The following is a 19,875-nucleotide window of genomic DNA, read 5'->3' on the forward strand; positions in this document are numbered from 1 at the left end:
TACAGGCTTGGTTCAGGAAGGAGAATGCTTCTGACTCCCTTGAGTACATACACTCCTGGCAAACTCACGCAGTGTGACCTGCCACTGTGGCACTGGATCACTTACCCAGCAGTTCAGAAAGTACATCGATACAAGGATTGCTGTGGGACTGAGTTTTTGCACTGAATCTGGTAAGCTTTAGACTGGGAAAGATGTTGAGATGGACAAAGTGGTATTCGATGTCTTTGTCTTTCCTTGGAAAATTAAGAATATGGCTGTTTTGACACAGAACAAAATAAGGTGAGGAAAGTATGAGTAATGCACCTTTTACAAATTCTTAAGCAGGATAATCCTTAGTAGACCAGTTTTGTTCAGAACTAAATATTTTGGGCAAATTGGGGCAAGGTTGGCAGTTTCACTGTAGTATAAACAGATGTAAGATATTCATAAACATGTATTGCAGAACTTGTCATAGAAACTACTTGAACTGCCTTCAGTTGTTCAAAAGCAAGTGTTTTCTTCAGGTGAGATTTGACAGGCTAAATAGAATTTTTGTAACCTTTTGAAAATTGTAGGTCAGATTTGAATCAGTTTAACAAAAGTACCTAACTAGTTGTCTTTATTTTATGAAAGGAGAAATTGAAGGAGAGATGCAAATAGTGTCCTAGTGTCTAGTTTTTTCTGTTATTTCAGTTCTACCTTTGTGATAAGAAGAACCTTTACGTAAACAGTAAAGGTTGTGAGTGTGACTGACAACGCCCTTCATCCCTGAACGCCTCCTTACAAAAATATAGGCTCAACTCTAGCAAGTCTAAAGCGCTTACTAAAATTACATTTTTAGATGTCTCAGGCAGGGCATAAATTGTTTCCTTACTAGGCTACTTCTTCTCTTGTTAGCTGAACTTTGAGAACCGGTTTTATATTTCTTCAGCCAATAACGAGGGTCAGTTCTCTTTGGCAACAGTGGTGCTTGTGTGCCTGTAAATAAGGCTATGGGTTATTTGCCTCAAGCAGATGGGTGCTTAGTTTGTGTTGTGTTTTGGGTGTGTGTTTTTTCTTGTTTTTTAAGACTTCTAGCTACAAGGATTTTGAATTTGCCGAGTATTTAACATGCTTTTCTACCTACTTGGAGCTATTGTTTTTGTGCTGTGTTCATTCCCATTTCAGCATTCCTCCCTTTCATGGGCACTTATAATGGCTTACACTTGGAGTGGATTACATTTTTATAGTGTAATCATTTTACAGTGTTTTCATAATACTCTGCCTGCCTGACTGTAACCAGGCTTTTTGCTTGTGAAGTCTGCTGTTACTTAGCTGTGAAAATATTCCCGGTGGCTTGTGGTCTTTTGAGGAGTGTGAAGAAGGGAAGAAGAAACTTCTGCAAGCCTTCATCTGTGCACTGTTTCACTTAAACATAGTAGTCTTGCAATAATGTGAAAGGAAGTATTTGCTCTGAGATGTTCAGACATACTTAGGGGAAAAAACAGCTGCACAAGCGAAGCAGCAGTGGGAGCCTTGGTCAATCGTAAAGGAGATGAGAAAGTTGTGGAGGCAGTGTCAAACAAGTGGCAGCTTGAACTCTTCATTTTGTGCTGTTGACAATAGTGGAGCAATGTAGCTGTGATTTGATTTTGAGTCCTAAAACTAGACAATGATGCACAGTGCAGAAAATTGATTCTGACAACTTAGAATTAATTATTTATCTTATCAGCTGGTAGTACTAACATCTTAAAGTTTTAAAATGTGATAGAAAAGACCTACAGAAAGTTGTCACTGAGTTCAGAGCGTCATCATATTTCCTGACTGTTGTCAAAATGTATCATTCTTCAGTGCTTGGCTATCAGTCTGAAGTTTTGACTTGTAAATTGTAACTTTTGTGGGACCAGGCAGGTCCTTAGAATGAGTCAGGAACAGCTTTTGCAGTGCATTTCTAAGGATGATTGACCATAAATTGTGTGTCTGTAGTACAGAAAGAGATCTGCTCTCACAAAATTTGGAGGGTGGGTTAAATGTGTGAAGATCCACAGTATTAGCTCAGTTAAGCAGCTTGTTTTAGTGTCAGCCTAGAACTCAACTTTAGCTGCACCTCAAGTTAAAGTTCTGCAGTTTTAAAGTATTAAGTAACATCAGTTAAGTGGTAAGAGTCAAAATATGCTTTTTACAGTGTACCTGTAATAGTCTTCTTTCCAGAGCCTTAGAAGGTCTGTGTTCTGTGGTTACTGTTCACTGTGTTGGTATAGCCAATTATTTTCATTTACATTATGCAATACTCACATTTTGGTCCATGATAACTGTTAACAGTTTTTAACAGCCTCTAAATCATGCCGCCCTTCCTTTAAAATACACGTCATATCAAAACTTTGTAATCTTACCACCTATCTTTGTATTCCAGTGATCCAAACCCAGAGCACCTAAAGAAAACCAGGCAAGTAAGGTAGACAATGGATTATCACAAGCAGAAAAATGAGAAAATACCGTAATACGTTTTCTTTGGGATGTGTGTTTCATGGTGGTGCAGAAGCAAGGAGGAGGCAGCGCCACAAAAAAGAAATTAGTATTGATAGAGTGTACACAGAAAAGGTGCTGCCGCTCTCATATTGATAGCACCTAGGTGATATGGTCCTTGCTCTGGAGGAAATGACTCAGAAGGAAAGTTTTTCACCCTCTTTGTTTTCAGTAAGCTCTTTGCTTCTCTGCTAAGAATGCCAGCAAAAAGAACATTATTTTTAATACTAGTATGTGTAAATAGGGCTGTTACAGAGTCAATAATCTCTCTGTACACATTTGGGGAACAATTGCTGCAAGGATCTGGACTGAAATTTTGAAACCATTTATGCCAACAAGTAAAACCAGCTAGTGAGTATGGATTTTCTTCTTGAGCCTTTCTGAGGTAACCTGAATTGGGGCTATAATAATCAAGAACTGGAAAGCACTAGTACTAAATGAAATAAAATAGTCTAAACAAAGCTTTAGGCCACCTTCTGACAAGGATCAATATGCCTAAGTGGACATGTGAAATGTCCACAGCCCCTTCTCAGTAGTTTTACACTGGAGAGAAAGGCAGAGTTTCAACCACCAAAATCTTCTGGGAGGCTGCATATTGGCCTTCTAGCTAACTTCCATGTGTTTCCTGGTAAGAAACTGATAATGGAAACTCTAAACAGTGTTAAGAATCCAAACAGCTTTGATAAGTGCAGTAGCACCTGAGTTGCTAGGCAAAAAGGGGTCACCGGACACCTTGCATACCTCTGTTTTATAGGAAAAATAGATGTTTACATGCAGAAGGGGAATGTGCTTTGAGCTATGCCATTGCAGGCTCTTTGGGCAGACAATGTATGGCTCAGTTTGGCGTTTGGATGGTTTGCTCTTAGGCATCCAACTCTCTCCTTGCAGACAGGATAAGTACATAACTAAGACCAGCAAATTTTGTTGTGACAAGAACAGTGAAAGCATTGTGGTTTTTTTTAACACCAGAGCATCTGCTACCTTTAATAGGTAGGGACTGAGTCCATAACCTCCTTGCTATGCTTTATAGACTTCTTGATTAAAGCTGATAGCCAACTGTGGAAGTAAGACTTGCCTTACCTATGCATGCAAAATGAACCAGGGTGAATACAGATTCCAATACGTATCTAGGTGTCTGCATAAAATGAAACAAAAAACCCCAAACATTTGAACTGATTTGTGACTTGCTTATTTAGTGTTACTTAATAGAGGCTCAGGAATGAATAACTAAGAAAACAGAATTCTTTACGGCTGTGTTTAGCACTGGTGCACTGTAGCTGTGTTGCAGAAGCATGCTTTTTCTTAAGTACAGTACAGGAAGCACCTGCTGTACAGGCTCAGATCACAGAAGTGGAGTTTGAGACTTAACATAAAGCTAAACTGTTGCTGACACTTTTCATTACAGAAATCTCTGGTGATGGGTGATTAAGAGATGTCAACCCAGCAATCCGGATTACTGTTAATGTTTTAAGTTATGTGAGCACTAGATGGGGCTGTTGCTCCTCATCCTTTTGACTGAAAATTTATGACGCACCCCTGTGACAGAAAATCAAGGGGTTTCAGTGTGGGCTAGCTTGTTTCTGCTGCAAGTATAAAGCAGCTAGCTTGGCTGAAATGTAGATGGTGAGATGCTTGAAACAAAAATCATAATCCCTACAAAGTGTTTCTCAATGTAAAAAAAAAAAAAAAAAAAAAAAAAAAAAAAGGAAAGCCAACCTAAAAAACACATTTTTATTAGTAAAGGGAAAGTGTAGTCATCTTGCTCTATTGTTATTCAAGGAATATGCACTGTTCCTACGCTGATCCATATCCCTAACTCCCCTCCAGTTATCATGGCCCAATGGGGAAGAAAACCTTGGAGAAAAAGGGGTAGAACTGGTCTACTCAGCCAGTAAGATTCCCCAGGCAGAGTACGTGCTGTGCTCCCAGCCACATCTGTCGGTTGCCTCTTCCCAACTTCTGTCCTGCTGTGCATGGCTGTTAGGTGTTTGTGGTCATGTGAGAGCTTTCAGGAGTAAGAAAAGGGGTGGCAGAGGTGGCAAATGTTCACAGGTATTCCCAACACTCCTCCAACAAACTCATTCTGTTCCTTCACGGGGGGGTCACCTCGTGCCTCTGTGTAAGCACCTGTCCTTGAGACTAAATCGGTGCCCAATGGTTAATAGCCTATCATTTGACTGCTTTTTGGTGAGGAGAAAATTAAGGTGCTCTTAATGCTTTCTGGTGCTGTAATACCTTCTGTCTCAGTGGTTATATGGGGGGGGGGGGGGGGAATGCGTTTTTCCAAAATTTGGAAAGGAAAAGGAGAGGAGGCATCTGGTAACAGCTACCCTCTCTGATTGTGACCCTTCACTCTGGAGAAACACAGTATTCTGACAGACTCACTTACTGAGTCATAGGAAATAGGATTCAACTTCATGTAAAAGAAACATGTCGCATTCAATTAATTAAATGACTTTTTTTAAAAGTGTTGGTTTTGAGCAGTATTCTCTATTCTTAATGGGTGTCCTAGATTAAAAAAAAATAAAAATAATTAAACACTGGCCACTTGGTTTAAATGTCAAAATGAAAACTGAGCTTTCTGGAAAATATACAGTCAATCTATACTTAGCACTTCATGGCCAGATAGTCACACAACGTCACAAAATTCCATATATTCCTCTACAAGCTGTTAAAGACAGTGCTTCTTCAAAGAATTTAGTTTTTAACACAGACTTAAACCAGGACAGGAATGAAAACAGTGTAGTCATAGGTACCAATGTGACAACATGCCATTAAAAATCTTCTAGAGAAGATTAACTTGCACTTAATCAAAGTGCAAGTTCCTTCATGCTGCTCTACCATTTTGCCCTACCTTGGCTGGAATGAAGACCTACCTGCTGGAAAATCAAGAGTAGAATTCAAAGTTTATGTTCTTAAACATTTGTGCCTCTAGAAACACTTGGTAGCAATGCAAAAATAATAAAAAAAAAAAACCTGAAATTACTTATGTATTTTTCACTTTAGTGGGATAAACATTCTCTGAGTCAAGACCAACTGCTCTCAAGAGAATACTTAGACTAAAGCTTAGCAAACTTTTGACAGATCATTTAGATGTTAATTATATCATCAAATCCCTCTTCAGAGGACATGCTCTTGCTTGCCACACGGTGCTTACTTTCTAGTTAAGAGAGACTGATTTTAATAAAACAGAAGATCCTTCTCAAAATTTGTATTGACTTCCATCTCAGATAAAATACACAACTGCATGCCACAAGGTGGTGCTCTTAATCCACATCTGGATGACAAAAGAAAAGTAATTTTTTTAAATTTTCTTCCCTTTTTAATATTGTACTGTAGGAATATATGGGGAAAAGCACGTTTTACAACATGGTTAGTTTGGTTTCTGCAGCAACCCCACAGACTACACCACACACAGTGCAGTCTATAATGGTAAACAATTTTTTCTTATGAGACATGCTACCTTCAGAGGGTTTGAGAAGAACGATCTTTCTGGGAAAACCAGTCCAAAGAAATGGTTAAAAATCCAAGGAGCAAAATGGAACAACTATGGATGAGCTATCTGAATAATAAAATACGGTAACCGAACACTTAGTTGGTCATCCCACATCAAATTAACCCACTCTATCTGCAAATCTACAATTTCATGTTTTTCATTTAGAAAAAAAAGTAATTCTTCAGTTTTCTCTGAAAGGCATGTGCTAGTGCAATACCACTGTGATGGTCCACTGTACCCCCCTGCTCCCCTCCCCCCCCAATTTGTTCAGGTGTCAAAGAATTCCACATATATTGATGATGAAGTGAGTATCATCTTCCAGGAAGAAAGACACAGAAAGAATATAACCTGTGTATGCACACGTGCTACAAGGATTACTGTTGAGCGTAATAAAAATAGACATATTGTTACCTTTTACCTTCAATAATATAAATATATATATGTGTAATCTCATTAAAATACTTCCATAGATGTATACACATAAGTAGTTCTTAGTAAGATGAAAGCAAATCAATTTCCCACAGTGTCTGTGAAGCCTCCACAGCTGGAATACAGAAAGACTACAGTCGTTTTCCAAGGGATGTTGTCCTGCCAGCGTGGCTGAATTCAATTTACTCCTTTTTTTCCTCTTCACCTTTAGATTCACTCTGCATGTCTTGCCATTTCTTCTCAATTTCTTCTTTGCAACTCAGGAAGGCATCTTCCAAATGCCTCATGCAGTTGGCCAGGTCTGGGTTGGTACGTATGACTACCATGTCATAAGCCATCCAGGTTGCCTGCACTACAGACCCAATAGATACTACTAAGCCAGGAATTTTGGCTAAATAAAAGCAATGGCTGATTCAAAAAAACAAATAAAGGACATAAATTACTATCAGTACAGATCTTATGTCAGAGAAGGCCTGCTGTAAGTGGAAACTGCCTACAGTAATACTCAAGATTAAATAGAAGTATTACTTCTTAATGTCTCAAAATACTTCAGAATGGGAGTATACTGATAAAAATTACAAAAGTGAGATAGACACTTTTACCTAAAAATTAAAACAAAATAGGTAATCAAAAAGAAAGGTTCAACAGGCTGTTTTAAAGTAAATGAACCAAAGAATCCTCTCTCCACACCACTTACAGTCAGAAGGCTTGTGTTAAGTGAGGAAGAGTAAGATCAAGAAGGCTGCAGTATAGAAATGAAAGGTTTTAAGAACAACCTAAATAATGAAATTGATTTTGAAATAATGAGGATCTAATAAAGCACAGCAAATACTTTTAGCACTTATTTCATACTTACCCTTTTATTTTACCATATATTGACTGTAGTTTTTTCAATGGCACTTATAAATTGTGTTTAATTACTAATAGTTTAAATAACAATTTCCATCTATTCTTGTTAGTTGCACACAGTTTCTAACAGAATTGTTGCAGAACTAGGAGAGGAATATGCAATCCTCTCCATACATACAGGACTAAGATTAAATTTGCAGAGGAGCAAATTCTAGCTGAGGAATTAAATGCGTCATGCACTAACCGGAGAGCTACCATGTATCCCACTGTTTTTCAGGATTAAATCTCATTTTATATACTATGTTTTAATAATTGTAAATTAAATACCTGAGTATTATTTCTGTTTTCAAACGTCACTCTGAACTGAGCATCCATCACCGATTTTCAATTCTGAGCCATCTGAAACTTCAAGATTATTTGCATGTTTTCTCCCAATTAATTGGGGCATTAGTTGATGGTAATTGTTTCCACTTACATTTCCATCACACAGAAGTTTACATCAATAAATACAAATAATAAATTTTCAATGTCTTCACTCTAGTAGACAAATCCATATCATTCTTAATAAAGACCTGTACCTGTTAGTTTTTCCATTTCTTCCAGAAGTTTTTCTAAGTCCCTGTTCAGGTCCTCCACCATCTTTACCATGCTATCATAGTTTCCGTCCTGAGGTTCTGATTCTGCCATCTACAAGGAAAACAGGAATTTCATACTTTTTTTTTACTTTTAAGTGAGTTGATTTTCAGTTGAGAGAAAGTTACATTGCAATAAATTACAAAAAGGTATATATGTACTCAATTTACATGCGATTCATGAAGAATCTGACTTTGAAGTTACTGTCATCGCCTGTATGCTGCATACTATTTTCAATCCATTTTGAAATTAGGAAGAATTACACTCAATTTCGCTGTGTTTGTGCCAAATAAAGATTTTGGTATCAGTAATAACAAAGATCACTGTGTCAAACACTTCATTAGAAAATTTTATATGTTATCCTGTTGCAGTTATCTTCAAGCTCCTTTCCCAGATACTCTGATGTAGGGCAATTCCTAATTTTCAAAGTTAGTTGTAAAATCCCCATTTGTACCCAGTGTTCCGCACTTGCATGCTATAGCCAGGTAAGTACATAGACTAAGTTCGGTCACCGTATAAGCAGCTAAGTGCTTGTGATTTACTAACCTCTGCTTTGTAGGTAGTAAAATTTCAAGAAGTAAAATTGCTTGGAGCAAAAATATAGATTTAGAGGCCTAATTTATGCAACTAAAAGTTTCAGAACCTTGCTATTAACTAAAAACGTGACACAGTGCCTTGCCTTTAATGTCCTTCTCTGTAAACCGCGGACAGATGGGATGAAACTAGGGAGGAGGAGATGGAAGAGCTTCACTGTAGTGATGATACACGTCACACAGCAGGCATAGTTTTCTGTCAGCCTTCTTATTTTATATATGATTTCTCAAACTCAATTGGCCGTTAGCCATTTTCCGGGGTTTATGGCCAATAAATGTGGAAGGAAGGCAAGGGTTTATAACGGCTTTACGGCATTTTAAAGCAATGCCAAGCCTTACCAAGAGGCTGGGTGTCCAAGGGCCTCTCTTCGCACAGCCCGTTCCACCCGCTAGCCGTGTGCCGGCAGACCCTCTACCCCGGAGACCTTAAAAATCCCCCACCCCTCGTTGTACCACATAACGGGCGCACTCGAACTTCCCACTGAGGGGCGGGGGGGGGGGGGGGGCGCCACTGGGCCGAAAGGCCGTGTGTGGAACCCTCCTCAGAGGGCGGCCGCTGCCCACCCGCCACGAGCCCTCACCCGGCAGCCTGCTCCCTGCCTCCCTCCCAAGGGGGAAGGCCCCTCTCCCCGTTCCCCCCCCGGCCCCCACCGGCCCGCCCTGCCGCCGGGACGGCCTCGCCAGCGCCTCACCCTCCCCCTTTCCCGCCCACGCCAACCGCTCCGCCCCCGGGCACGAGGGGCCCGCGCGCCAACCCCCCCGCCTGCCAGGCCGGGGTAGGAGCGGGCGGGAACGGGACACCAAAAAAACCCGCCGTTCTGTCCTCCCCGTCCTCTCGTGCCCGCTCTGCCCTCAAGCTCACAAACTCGATTAATTCTGTGTTTCACGAAAACAAGCGGTTGAGTGAGGAGTTTAGGCGGCCCAAGGACAGAAAGGGGACTGGCACGGGTTTGGCCCCCGCCCCGCGGCAGGGAGGCGCTCCGCGGCTGTGGGCCCGGACTGTGGCAGGGCTCCCTGTCCCGCCACCCCACCTCCTTCCAGCGCACCCGCAGCCGGTCCTGGGCCGCGGCACGGCGGGCCCCTCAGCCAGCCTGGCCACCCCCGCCGGCCTCTGGGGCGGGCCGGGCCTGCTGGGCAGCGCCTCGTCCCCTGCCTGCCGCGGTGCCGTAGTTGCCCTTCCCCGGCGGCTGGACAACAGGAGGTAACCCCCTCCCCCTGCTTACGGCCTCTCTGGCTGTCCCCCAGGCCCCCCCGGGCTTAGGTTAGGCCGCTGCGGGGCCTCCCCTCACCCCCTTCTCCGCCCGCCCCGAGTCACGGCCGGCTGCCGGCACCAGATGGGCCGTCCTGTCGGGAATTGTCCTGGAAGTAACCCAAAAATTACGTCCTGAGCCCAAAGTTTCAAAGTTGGGTGGTGTTTCTGCTTCTTTTTTGTGGGGGTTCATCTCCCCCACCTGCACGATGGAGGGAGACTTCAGACCAGGGTCTGTAGTAACAGGACAACGGGCAACGGATTTAAGCTGAAAGAGGATGGGTTTAGCTCAGATATAAGGAAGAAATTATTTACTCTGAGGGAACAGATTGCCCTGAAAAGCTGTGGGTGCCCCATCCCTGGAGGTGTTTAAGGCCAGGTTGGATGGGGCTTTGAGCAGCCTGGTGTCGTGGGAGGTGTCCCTTACCCATGGCAGGGGGGTTGGAACTCAGTAATCTTTGAAGGTCCCTTCCAACCCAAACTGTTCTGTGATTCTATTTGTCTTCATAAAAAAAATAACCTGAGAAGGTGTTTGCAGAACTAGGCAAAGAAGGCTTAGAAATTTCCTGATGACTGAGCAACAAGAATCAAAGTTTGCCAAGAGTTTGCTGATACTAAGAATTATGCGGTATATAGCAGAGTGAGAATCAAGTCCCTTCTCTGAATTGCTCATGCCCCAAATCATGTCCAGTTCCATATCAATATCCAAACCTTAAATGGTTTGGGCTGTCTCTTGTTCTCCTTTTTCATCCACACAAACACAAACTTAGTCCTGTTTTTAAGTGATTGGGTATGTGAGTATTCTCCATCATGCATGAAACTTACTCATCTCTTGCTATCGCCATTCATTTCACTGCCAGCTGAGTAGCTGGTTTGAAGATGGCTATCCATCTTCAAAGGAAACAAAATTAAGTGTTTATTCACCCAAGTTATATGAATGCTGCAGAATTTATCACGGAGCATAGCATTGCTAAAGTTTTACAGGCGTTCAAAAGCAGTTGAGCAAAATCCTTCAAAGCGTATGACAGAAAAAGTTATATTTGGCTAAATAAATCCTTGAACCACAGACTCCTAGAGGCTGGGGAAAGTGTTAAGGGAAGTATCATTTTACGTTGTTATAGTCTTTCATTTCCCTAGGCACTCCCACTGCCAACTGTCTGAGGAATGGTATTAGGCTGATAGACCCTTGGTTTGAGGTGGTAGTCGTTTCTTAGGTAACCCCAGCTCCTAAATTCTGTGCCTTTAAACTGTCTCCCAGATGCTGCCTCCTGCTGTACATGTGCATGTATGTGGTTAGGAGGCTGATTTTTGGTCTAGTCATGTTGCTTTTTAATAGTGCTTCATTACTCTATGAGAACCTGGACAGCAAATACAATGTAGCTTCCAATTCCGTAGCTTGGCAGCCACCTTGCTACTGCATAATAATAAATGTGCTAGAATACATTTCCAGTGACACTGGCAGACAGGAGTATGCTTTGTTTCAACATATCTTGGTTTATTTGTGATTATTCTCTACTATAATTAGGACACAGCAATGTGTTAGACAGTGAATTACAGATGTAAAAGTTATATTTTTAAATGGAATAATTCTTAAGTGCATTTTTGTGTAACAGTGTTACAGCTCTTGGTGATAAATACTTTCTAGTTCTTCTAAGGTCTCTATGTGCATCCTTTCCAGGGGATAGATGGCTTCTCTGCTTCTTCTTGTGTGAAGCCCCACAATTTATTCCGTATTGAGACTGTGTGTTTAGATCACTATAGCTCTGTTCACCACTAAAGGTTTTGCCAAGAGGAGCTGTTGGGTTCTCACTGGAAAATGTGAACAGTGTAAAAATGCAGTGTCAAAGACCAGGAACTTAAAATAAAAATTTATATATTTAACAACAAGAACATAAGAAACTGAAAGAGAAAAGGTATAAGTAACAGGAATATGTGTATGTGCTCAGGATGTTGGTTGCTCAGGACAAAAGCACTTTGGAACTAGGTGGAGTGGAACTGACTGCACGTGATACATGCTGCACCTAACTTGCAGTCTAACAGTTCATCTGTCAGCCCTGGAGTTCTGGGAGAGACTCTGGCCAAACTACTGACTTATGCTGTGGATAAGTACTGATAAATACTGATTTTAGGAGCCCAAAGAGCTCACGCTCAGGGAAGTCACTTCTTTGAAGAAGACAATGGAATTTAGCCCAAATGTATGGCATCTGATTTCTGACACTTGACCAAGACGTGAAAACCAGGAGCTAGGTTACCCTTTATACCTCTGACATCAGTGTAGGGAGAGAGGATTTTAGTACTTGAATTGCTTTACAGAAGTTCTTATGACCTTGCATTAACTATACAGAGAACCTAGGGCATATATACCCTTAACTTAGTTTCTCAGCTCTATTGAATGAATCCCAGCTTCTGGGCCTGGAAAATCTGCCAAAGAAACCAAAGGGGAAAACTGTACTGTAGCCTACTTACAGCATCTAACCAGCCTTCAGTATCTTTCCTGGGAATCGGGTTTGAGAATGGAGGGCTGACCAGGCCAGTGACGGCATGAAACTGTGCAAATGAAATTTCCATTTAGATTTAAGAAAAGAGTTGGGAATGATAAGGTCTAATTTGTCAGGAAAGCAGGAGTAAAAGACTATTATTAGATGTACCTGACCCTGAACAGAGGAAGTGCTAGCAAATTACTGGACCTTCAGCTGGCTGAAGAAGATTGATGCATAATCCTTCAGTCATTTCATTTTTATAAGAAGCTATATTTTTTTTCTTTATTTCATTTCATATAATGCTACCCCCTCCTAGCCTTTGTTCCTTTGGAAATTTTAAATAACAAAAACTGCAGGAATGAACTGAAAATCACACTAGAACTACAATTTTCAAGAAAAATCTGAATATTAAATAGGCAAATGGACTGTTCTCAAGTCAGAAGACCTGCCATCTTGAGAGGCAAAGCTCGTGAGACAGAACAAAGAATTGGGGTAATAATGGGAATTCTAATTTCACTTCTAGATCATCTGTTCTGATTCTTATCCCATTCAGGGATGAATGGCTGGCTTGCAGAAACAAACAAACAAACGGGTACTAAGCCTTTCAACCTCTGTGGGCTTAGGCTGACCAAAAGATCAGTCACAGTCTATCAGCTATAAGCCACGGTTTTAAATCTTACTTTAGATGTGAAAGCAAGTGAGAGACCTTACCGCCTCTATATTTCTGCAGAAAAAGTGAATACCACAACAGCATTTATGAAGGGGATACTTTCATCTGAAGTTTGCTTTTTCTGTTTTCAGTTGCTTGGAGTGCACTTACCTTCTGGAAGTTGAACTGCAAAATTAGCACTCTTGTTAACAGTCTCAGCACATAGACTGAACAGTTTGTGGTTGAAGTGCTGCTTAGTCCCAGAAACACATTTTGAGGCTCCTGAGCAGCTGCTGTGTGGTTTGGATGGTGTGCTATAGCTGTCTTGGAGATAAAGAGGACATTTTTGTTAATAAGACTGCCAGTCTACTGCCTTTCAGTGTACCTATTCATACTTCCTTAAGGAAAAAACGGAAGAACAGAGGCATTTAAACAGGCAGTGCTTTCTTTGTGGATGTGCACACAGTACCAGACTTATAGCAGTAGAAGTTTGTTTTTCACAGGGCAGAACGTGACAATAAATGACTGCTGTCCCTTAACTAAACAGGGGGAGGGGCTTGTGGATCAGCGAGGAAGATTATATAGTCTGAGGCCTGATCTCTGAACCATTAAAATATCTTCTCCAACCAGTCAGACTGGGAGCATGGCAGAGACTGGGGAAACTAAAAGCAGCAGCAGTTGCTGCTTTTGCATGTGCATACCTTGAATATTAACCCTTTGCCTTTCCCACTCTTTCTTCTACAATTGAGGGCTGTGGAAACTGTGAAACAAAGAACAAGAGGAGAAAGATTGTAAATGATCATATTTTAAAACAGGAATCTGAATAGGTACCCCCAGGTGCCCTTGGGGAAAGTGCCTGTGGAAAGTAACACATTTCAGTAAAGAACTCATTTAAATGAGGAACTGTCCTTTGCATTTTAGCCACTCTTTAATGGGGATGAGGTATAGGACAGATCCCCTGCTCCTTCATGGAGAAAATACCACGGAGAGTCAATGCAAGGTAGTACCAGAATAAGAAGAAGGCTGGAGCCAGAGCCTGAGCTTATGCTGTACTGTGTTCTAACTAGAGAAAATTTTCAGTCTAGAAGATGTCTCTCCTGGTTTCTCAGGGGATGAAAGTTCACATCACAGAGCTGTTTCCCTAACACTATTTTGCCCACTTCTGCCAGTCTCTACAGAGAGATCAAGCAATGAAGAAAACCGCTCCTGGTTTTCCCCATTTTGCACACGGAGACAGTAAATGCCAGCTGAAAGAATAGTCCCAGGGAGAAGTTTAGGATGTACTGGTGTATGAATACAGTGATACGCAGTCTCTCTTACGGATAAATTAACTATTGTGTTTCAGTATCTAAAGCTTTTGCCTCTTCTGCAACTCAAGTTTTCCCCCAACAAAATAGTACATCCAGCACCAAAGTGTTAATAAGAATAGGTAAGTTTTGCTCAAACAGTTGACAGAGATCACACCATCTTCTACATCTTCCCAAAGCCACCTTCAGCGGGTTGTTGAGAGATGAACTTTGACTCTCAACGATAGGTCTCATGTTGTTTCCTCTTGTAATACAACTGCCTCTCACTTGCATGAAGTAGGTAAGCAAATAATCTTGTACAGTCATATAACCCGGAGTCAGGAATCTGAAACTCTTAACACAAGGTTTTTCAGTGATGGGGGAGGGCAGGCCAACAGCTGGGACTTGCATATGTGGGTTGGGTGGGAAGAAAGTCCCCAGAACTAAAATGCTGAGCAACTGAGGTGCAATGAAGATTACGTTGCACAGCTGCTGAGGACTGAGGGTACCAGCAGGGCGCAGTGGTGACCCCAAGGGACCCAGCAGGAAAAGGTCACAGAGCAAGTTCAAGAATATTATACGGTCTGATTGGAGAGCTCAGGATGGATTTTGAAGGGGTTTTGTAAGTGAGGAGCTGTGTTCGAGCTCCAGGCAGGAGTGGTGGGAGGAAAGGGCAGGGGAGAGCTGATGGCAGGGCTGGAAGATGCTGGCAGAATGCACGGACAGCCTGAGCAGGAGGGGTACAAACAAGCAAGGCAGAATGTGAAAAAAGCCTGTGTTGCTGCTGTCTGTTGTAGCCTGTTTTGGTATTATTAAACTTTTCTCTCTGTCTTCATTTGCAAATTGTGTTCCTGATAGAAAGCTTTTTCAGCGTGTGGAGTCTTAGGAGTTTTGTACAGATTTTCTCTTCCAAGAACCCTTTTTCTCTAAATGTGAACCTGTAATCTGAAGGGTATGATTTCCGTTTGTTACGTTAGCCTATCCCTCTTGATCTGTGTTTGCCTGCCCTTCAAATTAGGCTCCAGGTCTCCGCCCGAGGACTCTGTGTTGTCTGTCTCTGTCATCAGTGGGTGAGCAGCTGGTGCGTGGAAGCCAGGCAGACTCGTTTTACAAGTGTGTGCCTACCTGTCAGCTCGCGTGTTGAATGTACACTCAAGCAAACTCCCTGGGGAGACAGCTGAGAAGACCTTGAGGAGTAAAGAATTGAAGCTGGGCAGGTCTAGAGTAGGAAAATCAGTGAGGAGGAACTTAGTCACAAGAATTACAACCACACAAAGTAACCATCAGCTTTATCAGGAGTGGCCGCAAACAAACTGGGAACCGGCAGCAGGCGAGCTTCAGGAAAAGACTACCGCAGGGCAAGGGAAGTGGTGTAATTCAGGTAAGTGAGAGAAAACACTGCTGGAAGATTAGCTAATGAATATTTATTTTTAAAAAAAGACTTTTATTGACATAAATGTGACATGAACTAGGATATAGCTGTACCATAAAGTCTACACGTCTGTGCATGTACTTACTGCTTGTATTGAAGTTGCTTATAGTAATAAATTTCTGTGATCATAATGGTATTGGTGTTTGAGAGAAAAAAAGGAGGTATGTCCTCTGTACACAGGTTGATTTAAATGAAATAACTTCTGGGCATATTTTAAACAGGAAGAAAATAACAAAGGAACTAAGTTTTGTATAAAATTTGTCTCAGTTCACCGAAACAATACAGGAAAATGCTATGCTTGTGTGTATAAATATATTCAGTGTTTGGTTAAGTAATACATGCCTAGGGCTGGATTCAGAACTAATTAACATTTGATTTCTATCACTGTTGCTGGATTGTAAGGAAGTGAACTCTAATCCAAAGTGGTGCAGATATCTAGATTTTTCTATGTGTTTACTTGTTTGCACAAATCTGTGTGTGTATGTATGTACATGAGCTACTGATTAAATTATAAACAAAATCTATGTTAAATGCACCAAGAAACATCCAAAAGTTGGGAAATTGTGAAGTTAAAAGTTGTGTACACAGCTTCAGCTCGGTTTCCTTGTGGCTGTACATTTATGAAAGCAAATTCACATTCCATTTCTTAAGCCATTATGCGGCAATGTGATATCATGCAGTATTTTTATCGCAGTGTTTTTTACAAGAGCTACGTGTATGCATGGTTCTTTGAAAAACTCCTTCATTTTTCTTATGTCCTGTCACAGCTTTTGCTGTCACAGATTTTTAGAATATCTGTATTGAGTTTATGCTAGGGTTTGATACAGGCTTAATACTGGCAGTTACCACCAAAATCAGAAGTCAGTCAGTAAGAAAAAGACAGAATGGCTGGCGTTTTCAAAAGTAGTGTGTAATTTTGACTACACAAAAGGAAGTCATAAGTAAGAGTGTGCTGTTGAGAGTTTGGCCTCTAGACTTTTCATATTCCACACAGTCTGGTCACTAAGAGCTTCAGGTTAATGTATTCCTCACTTTTTTTGTTATTTTAACTTCTATTTTGCAGATTACCTGTGAGGAATTACTTTTCATGGCCTTAATTCAGGGGGATTGTGATCAAGGTACATGTTAATTTTTCAGAAACTGTAGTTGGCCATGTCTGTATTAGAAAAAATATTTTCGTCTTAATCACCATTCAGTTTCTGTACTGTTTCACACTTCTGTACTTCACAGACTTCCTCTCGCTGCACAAATAAATTAATTTTTGTGAAATGATCTGAGTTTAAGCAAACTTAGCACCATGAGAACTTGCATATCTCCACTGATACGGTGCCAGTTTGGTCTAACCTTGTTAGCATAAACGCACAGCAGTGCAGAGTCCTCCCGACTTGTATTTCTCAATGCAGTAGCAATTGCTGACTTTGCCTATTTTTTCTGCTCCCTTGAAAAGGAGTGTCATGGTTTGCCCTAAGTAATTCACTTGATCAAATAGCAGCATGGACCTCATAATTTGCTGTTCTCTCCATGGTCTAGCTCTTTGGAACTGGTCAGCCTAATTTTCTTTCACTCCTCTAATATGCTTCAGTAGGAGCTAGCCTAGGTTTGATGTTCAAGTACTGCTTCTAATTTTGGACCAAGAGACAATCTTGAGTCACTGTATGTGATTTTTTGAAACACTTTGTTTTCTTACAGGGTGTTACAGCTACCAGCTGTTGCAAAAGTGAGTTAGAGCACCAAATCTTTGTAGCCGAGACATTATTACAGCCAGCGCAGCAAGCTGCAGATATTATCAGTAATCCTTGTTCAGGACAGAAGTGAGGTGGCTCTGGTATGTTGGTAAAAATGGGTTGACCAGTCAGAATTTCCCATTCTACACAGTAGGAGCTGCTGCTTAGTAACCCACAGGTGCCTTGCAGTGAGAGATAAGATGATTCAATGGGCCAGGGAAACCTTGCAAAGATGTTGTGATCCGCCGGGCATTTGGAAATAGTCAGTAAGGTCTTCTGGAGGCAGAAGTGACTGTATATGTAATCTAACAAATACATAGCTTTTTGCAGAAGTATGTTCTTATTGCATCAAGTTGTTAGGCTTGAGACCTGTGGGACTTTTTGTTTGTTTGTTTTGGGTGCTGATTTTAGTAAAACGGTGGACATTACAGGGGAAGAAACCTCTGTTTCGCTGTTTGCTTTTCCATGGCACTCTTTTTCATCCTCTTCTCTCACATTCAGTGTCCACTACTGCTCGGCTGTGCTGAGCCCGCAAATCACGGTTTCACTGCCATTTCGCTTCCTGCAATTCCCTGGTAGCTCCCCTCCCTTTCAGCTGCACAGCCAGGCCAGTGCGCTTGTGCATAATGGTTGCCTAAACCTTGACTGGTGGCCATGTTCAAAGGTCATATAAAAGAGGAGGAAAATAATAAAAGCAGTACAGAAATGGTGACTGAAAAAGCTTGAGAGTATAGTTCTGCCACTGTAAGAAATTAAATAGAAGGCATCATGGTTAAAGAATTTATTTTGTCTTCTATCAGTCAAGCAGTATGCTGGACTGAAGTGAGTAATTACTCAGCTGTTCTTTACATATCTGTAGTCATATTACAGTTGGTCCTCACAGTTAGTCCATGAAAAAACACCTGTAAGAATATTTTTATAATACAGTGGTGTACAGTTAATGCAGGCCACAAAGTTTGGAGAAATAACTACATTAATTCCATATCAGCTCAGAGCACATTTCAAAAGGTCTAATGAAGATCCAAATGAATCGTAGCCTTTATTTTTATCATACTTAATTAATTTAATCAGCTGCTCTAGTCAGCGGAACAAATACCTGTTCAAAACTAATTTACAAAGGACTTCACCGCCCCTTGTTGCTCCCATTCAGTCCATGGTGTTGAGAAGCTTTGTTCTGGAAAAGCTCATTTGCTTTCTGCTCACTATTATCAAAGTCTTTCAGGAAGGCTTTGTAGTCTGAAACTGAGTGGGAACATACCACCCTTACCTTGAGCCTTGGCGTTCTGAAGGAAGAGTGGCCTAGTACAGTGGTCATTACCTATCGTGTTTGATGTTTGTATTGCACTGCTGACTATGTTTCTTGAAAAAGGTATTAAGTCACATTGATGTGCTGCACAATAGAGGACCTGATGAAAAAAGATGCATGTCAAAGAGAAAAAGGAAAGATCCAGGTTTTGTGTAAACAACAAAAATAATGAGTCTCAACTGAAGGAGGAGTTGAGTTATATAATCAGAATAATTTGAAAGATTAGATACGCCCAGGCAAGGAGAGCAGACTGTTGAAGCAACTATGGTTTTGAAAGTAAATAGAAATTCCCTTTATTAGGGAAATTAATTCCAGTGAGCATATTTCAGTGTATGTAAAAGAGTAATAAAAAAACAGTAGAATAACTAAGCTGACATTTACTTGCGATTGCACAAATTGTCCACTGCAAATTCTAAATTGAAGTAATACAGGCTACGTTCTCCTGTGCTCATATCTAGACAGCACTGGTCTTGGTAAAATATAACACACAGACAAGGAAGATCAGAATGCCAGAGAGGTACAGGTTTTGAACCTCTTAAGGTATTTTTGTCCCCCTTATCCTGACTTGGTACTAGAATACTGTCTTCATATAATAAAATAAGTAGTTGATCACTGCCAATGCGCTTTCTGCTATGTGGTGAGTATGCACCTGTATATTGAAGATGTTAGTTCCACAGAACCTCCATGTGTCCCCTACTGGTACACTGAAAAAAATACTTACTAAATATATAATGTGAGATCTGTGGATTTCTGAGTTACCACTCTTGTTGTGAGGATGGAAATGTAGGAACTGCAGTAATGTTATTGTTAGACAAGTATGATGCAGAAAGAGCTAAATATGAGAATTCATTTGGTCTTGGCCTGGAAACTAGCACTGAAAGGCACTTCAGAATTATCTTATTAAGTGCAATTTCTTTTCCTGCTTTCTGAGTTTTGCAAGAGGGCAGACGCAGACAGTGTAAATGGACTTGTCTAATCAAACATTTCCAGTGGTAACACCTGTGTGGCTCCATAAGCAACAGCAACAAATGGGAGTGCCAGTGCAAATAAAGCGCCAGTGGCTGTCAATGTTTTTATTTCTGGATCCCATAGTTCTGCCCTGAGTGTGGTTAGAAAACATGGGTGCCACCCACTGGCATTACTGGTGGGAGGTGCATAAGGGAGTAGGTAGGAATATTTTTTACAGACAGGGGACCAGTGTAGGCATGATTGCTGCGTCAAAGCTTTTTTCAATGGATGAGCATGTTTCTATGTAAGTACAAGTT

At 41.1% G+C, this 19,875-nt stretch overlaps 1 protein-coding gene across 1 annotated transcript; it reads right to left on the reverse strand.

Moving 5' to 3' along the window:
- Positions 1–6,591: 6,591 nt before the first annotated feature.
- On the reverse strand, positions 6,592–7,945 carry SYCE3 (synaptonemal complex central element protein 3; the record flags this gene model as incomplete). Its single annotated transcript, XM_082497943.1, has 2 exons — positions 6,592–6,761; positions 7,837–7,945. The coding sequence occupies 2 exons, from the start codon at positions 7,943–7,945 to the stop codon at positions 6,592–6,594; spliced, it is 279 nt and encodes a 92-aa protein (XP_082354069.1).
- Positions 7,946–19,875: the final 11,930 nt, after the last annotated feature.

Source organism: Vanellus vanellus (genome assembly GCF_965231255.1).
Source record: "Vanellus vanellus genome assembly, chromosome: 1".
Lineage (NCBI taxonomy): Eukaryota > Metazoa > Chordata > Aves > Charadriiformes > Charadriidae > Vanellus > Vanellus vanellus.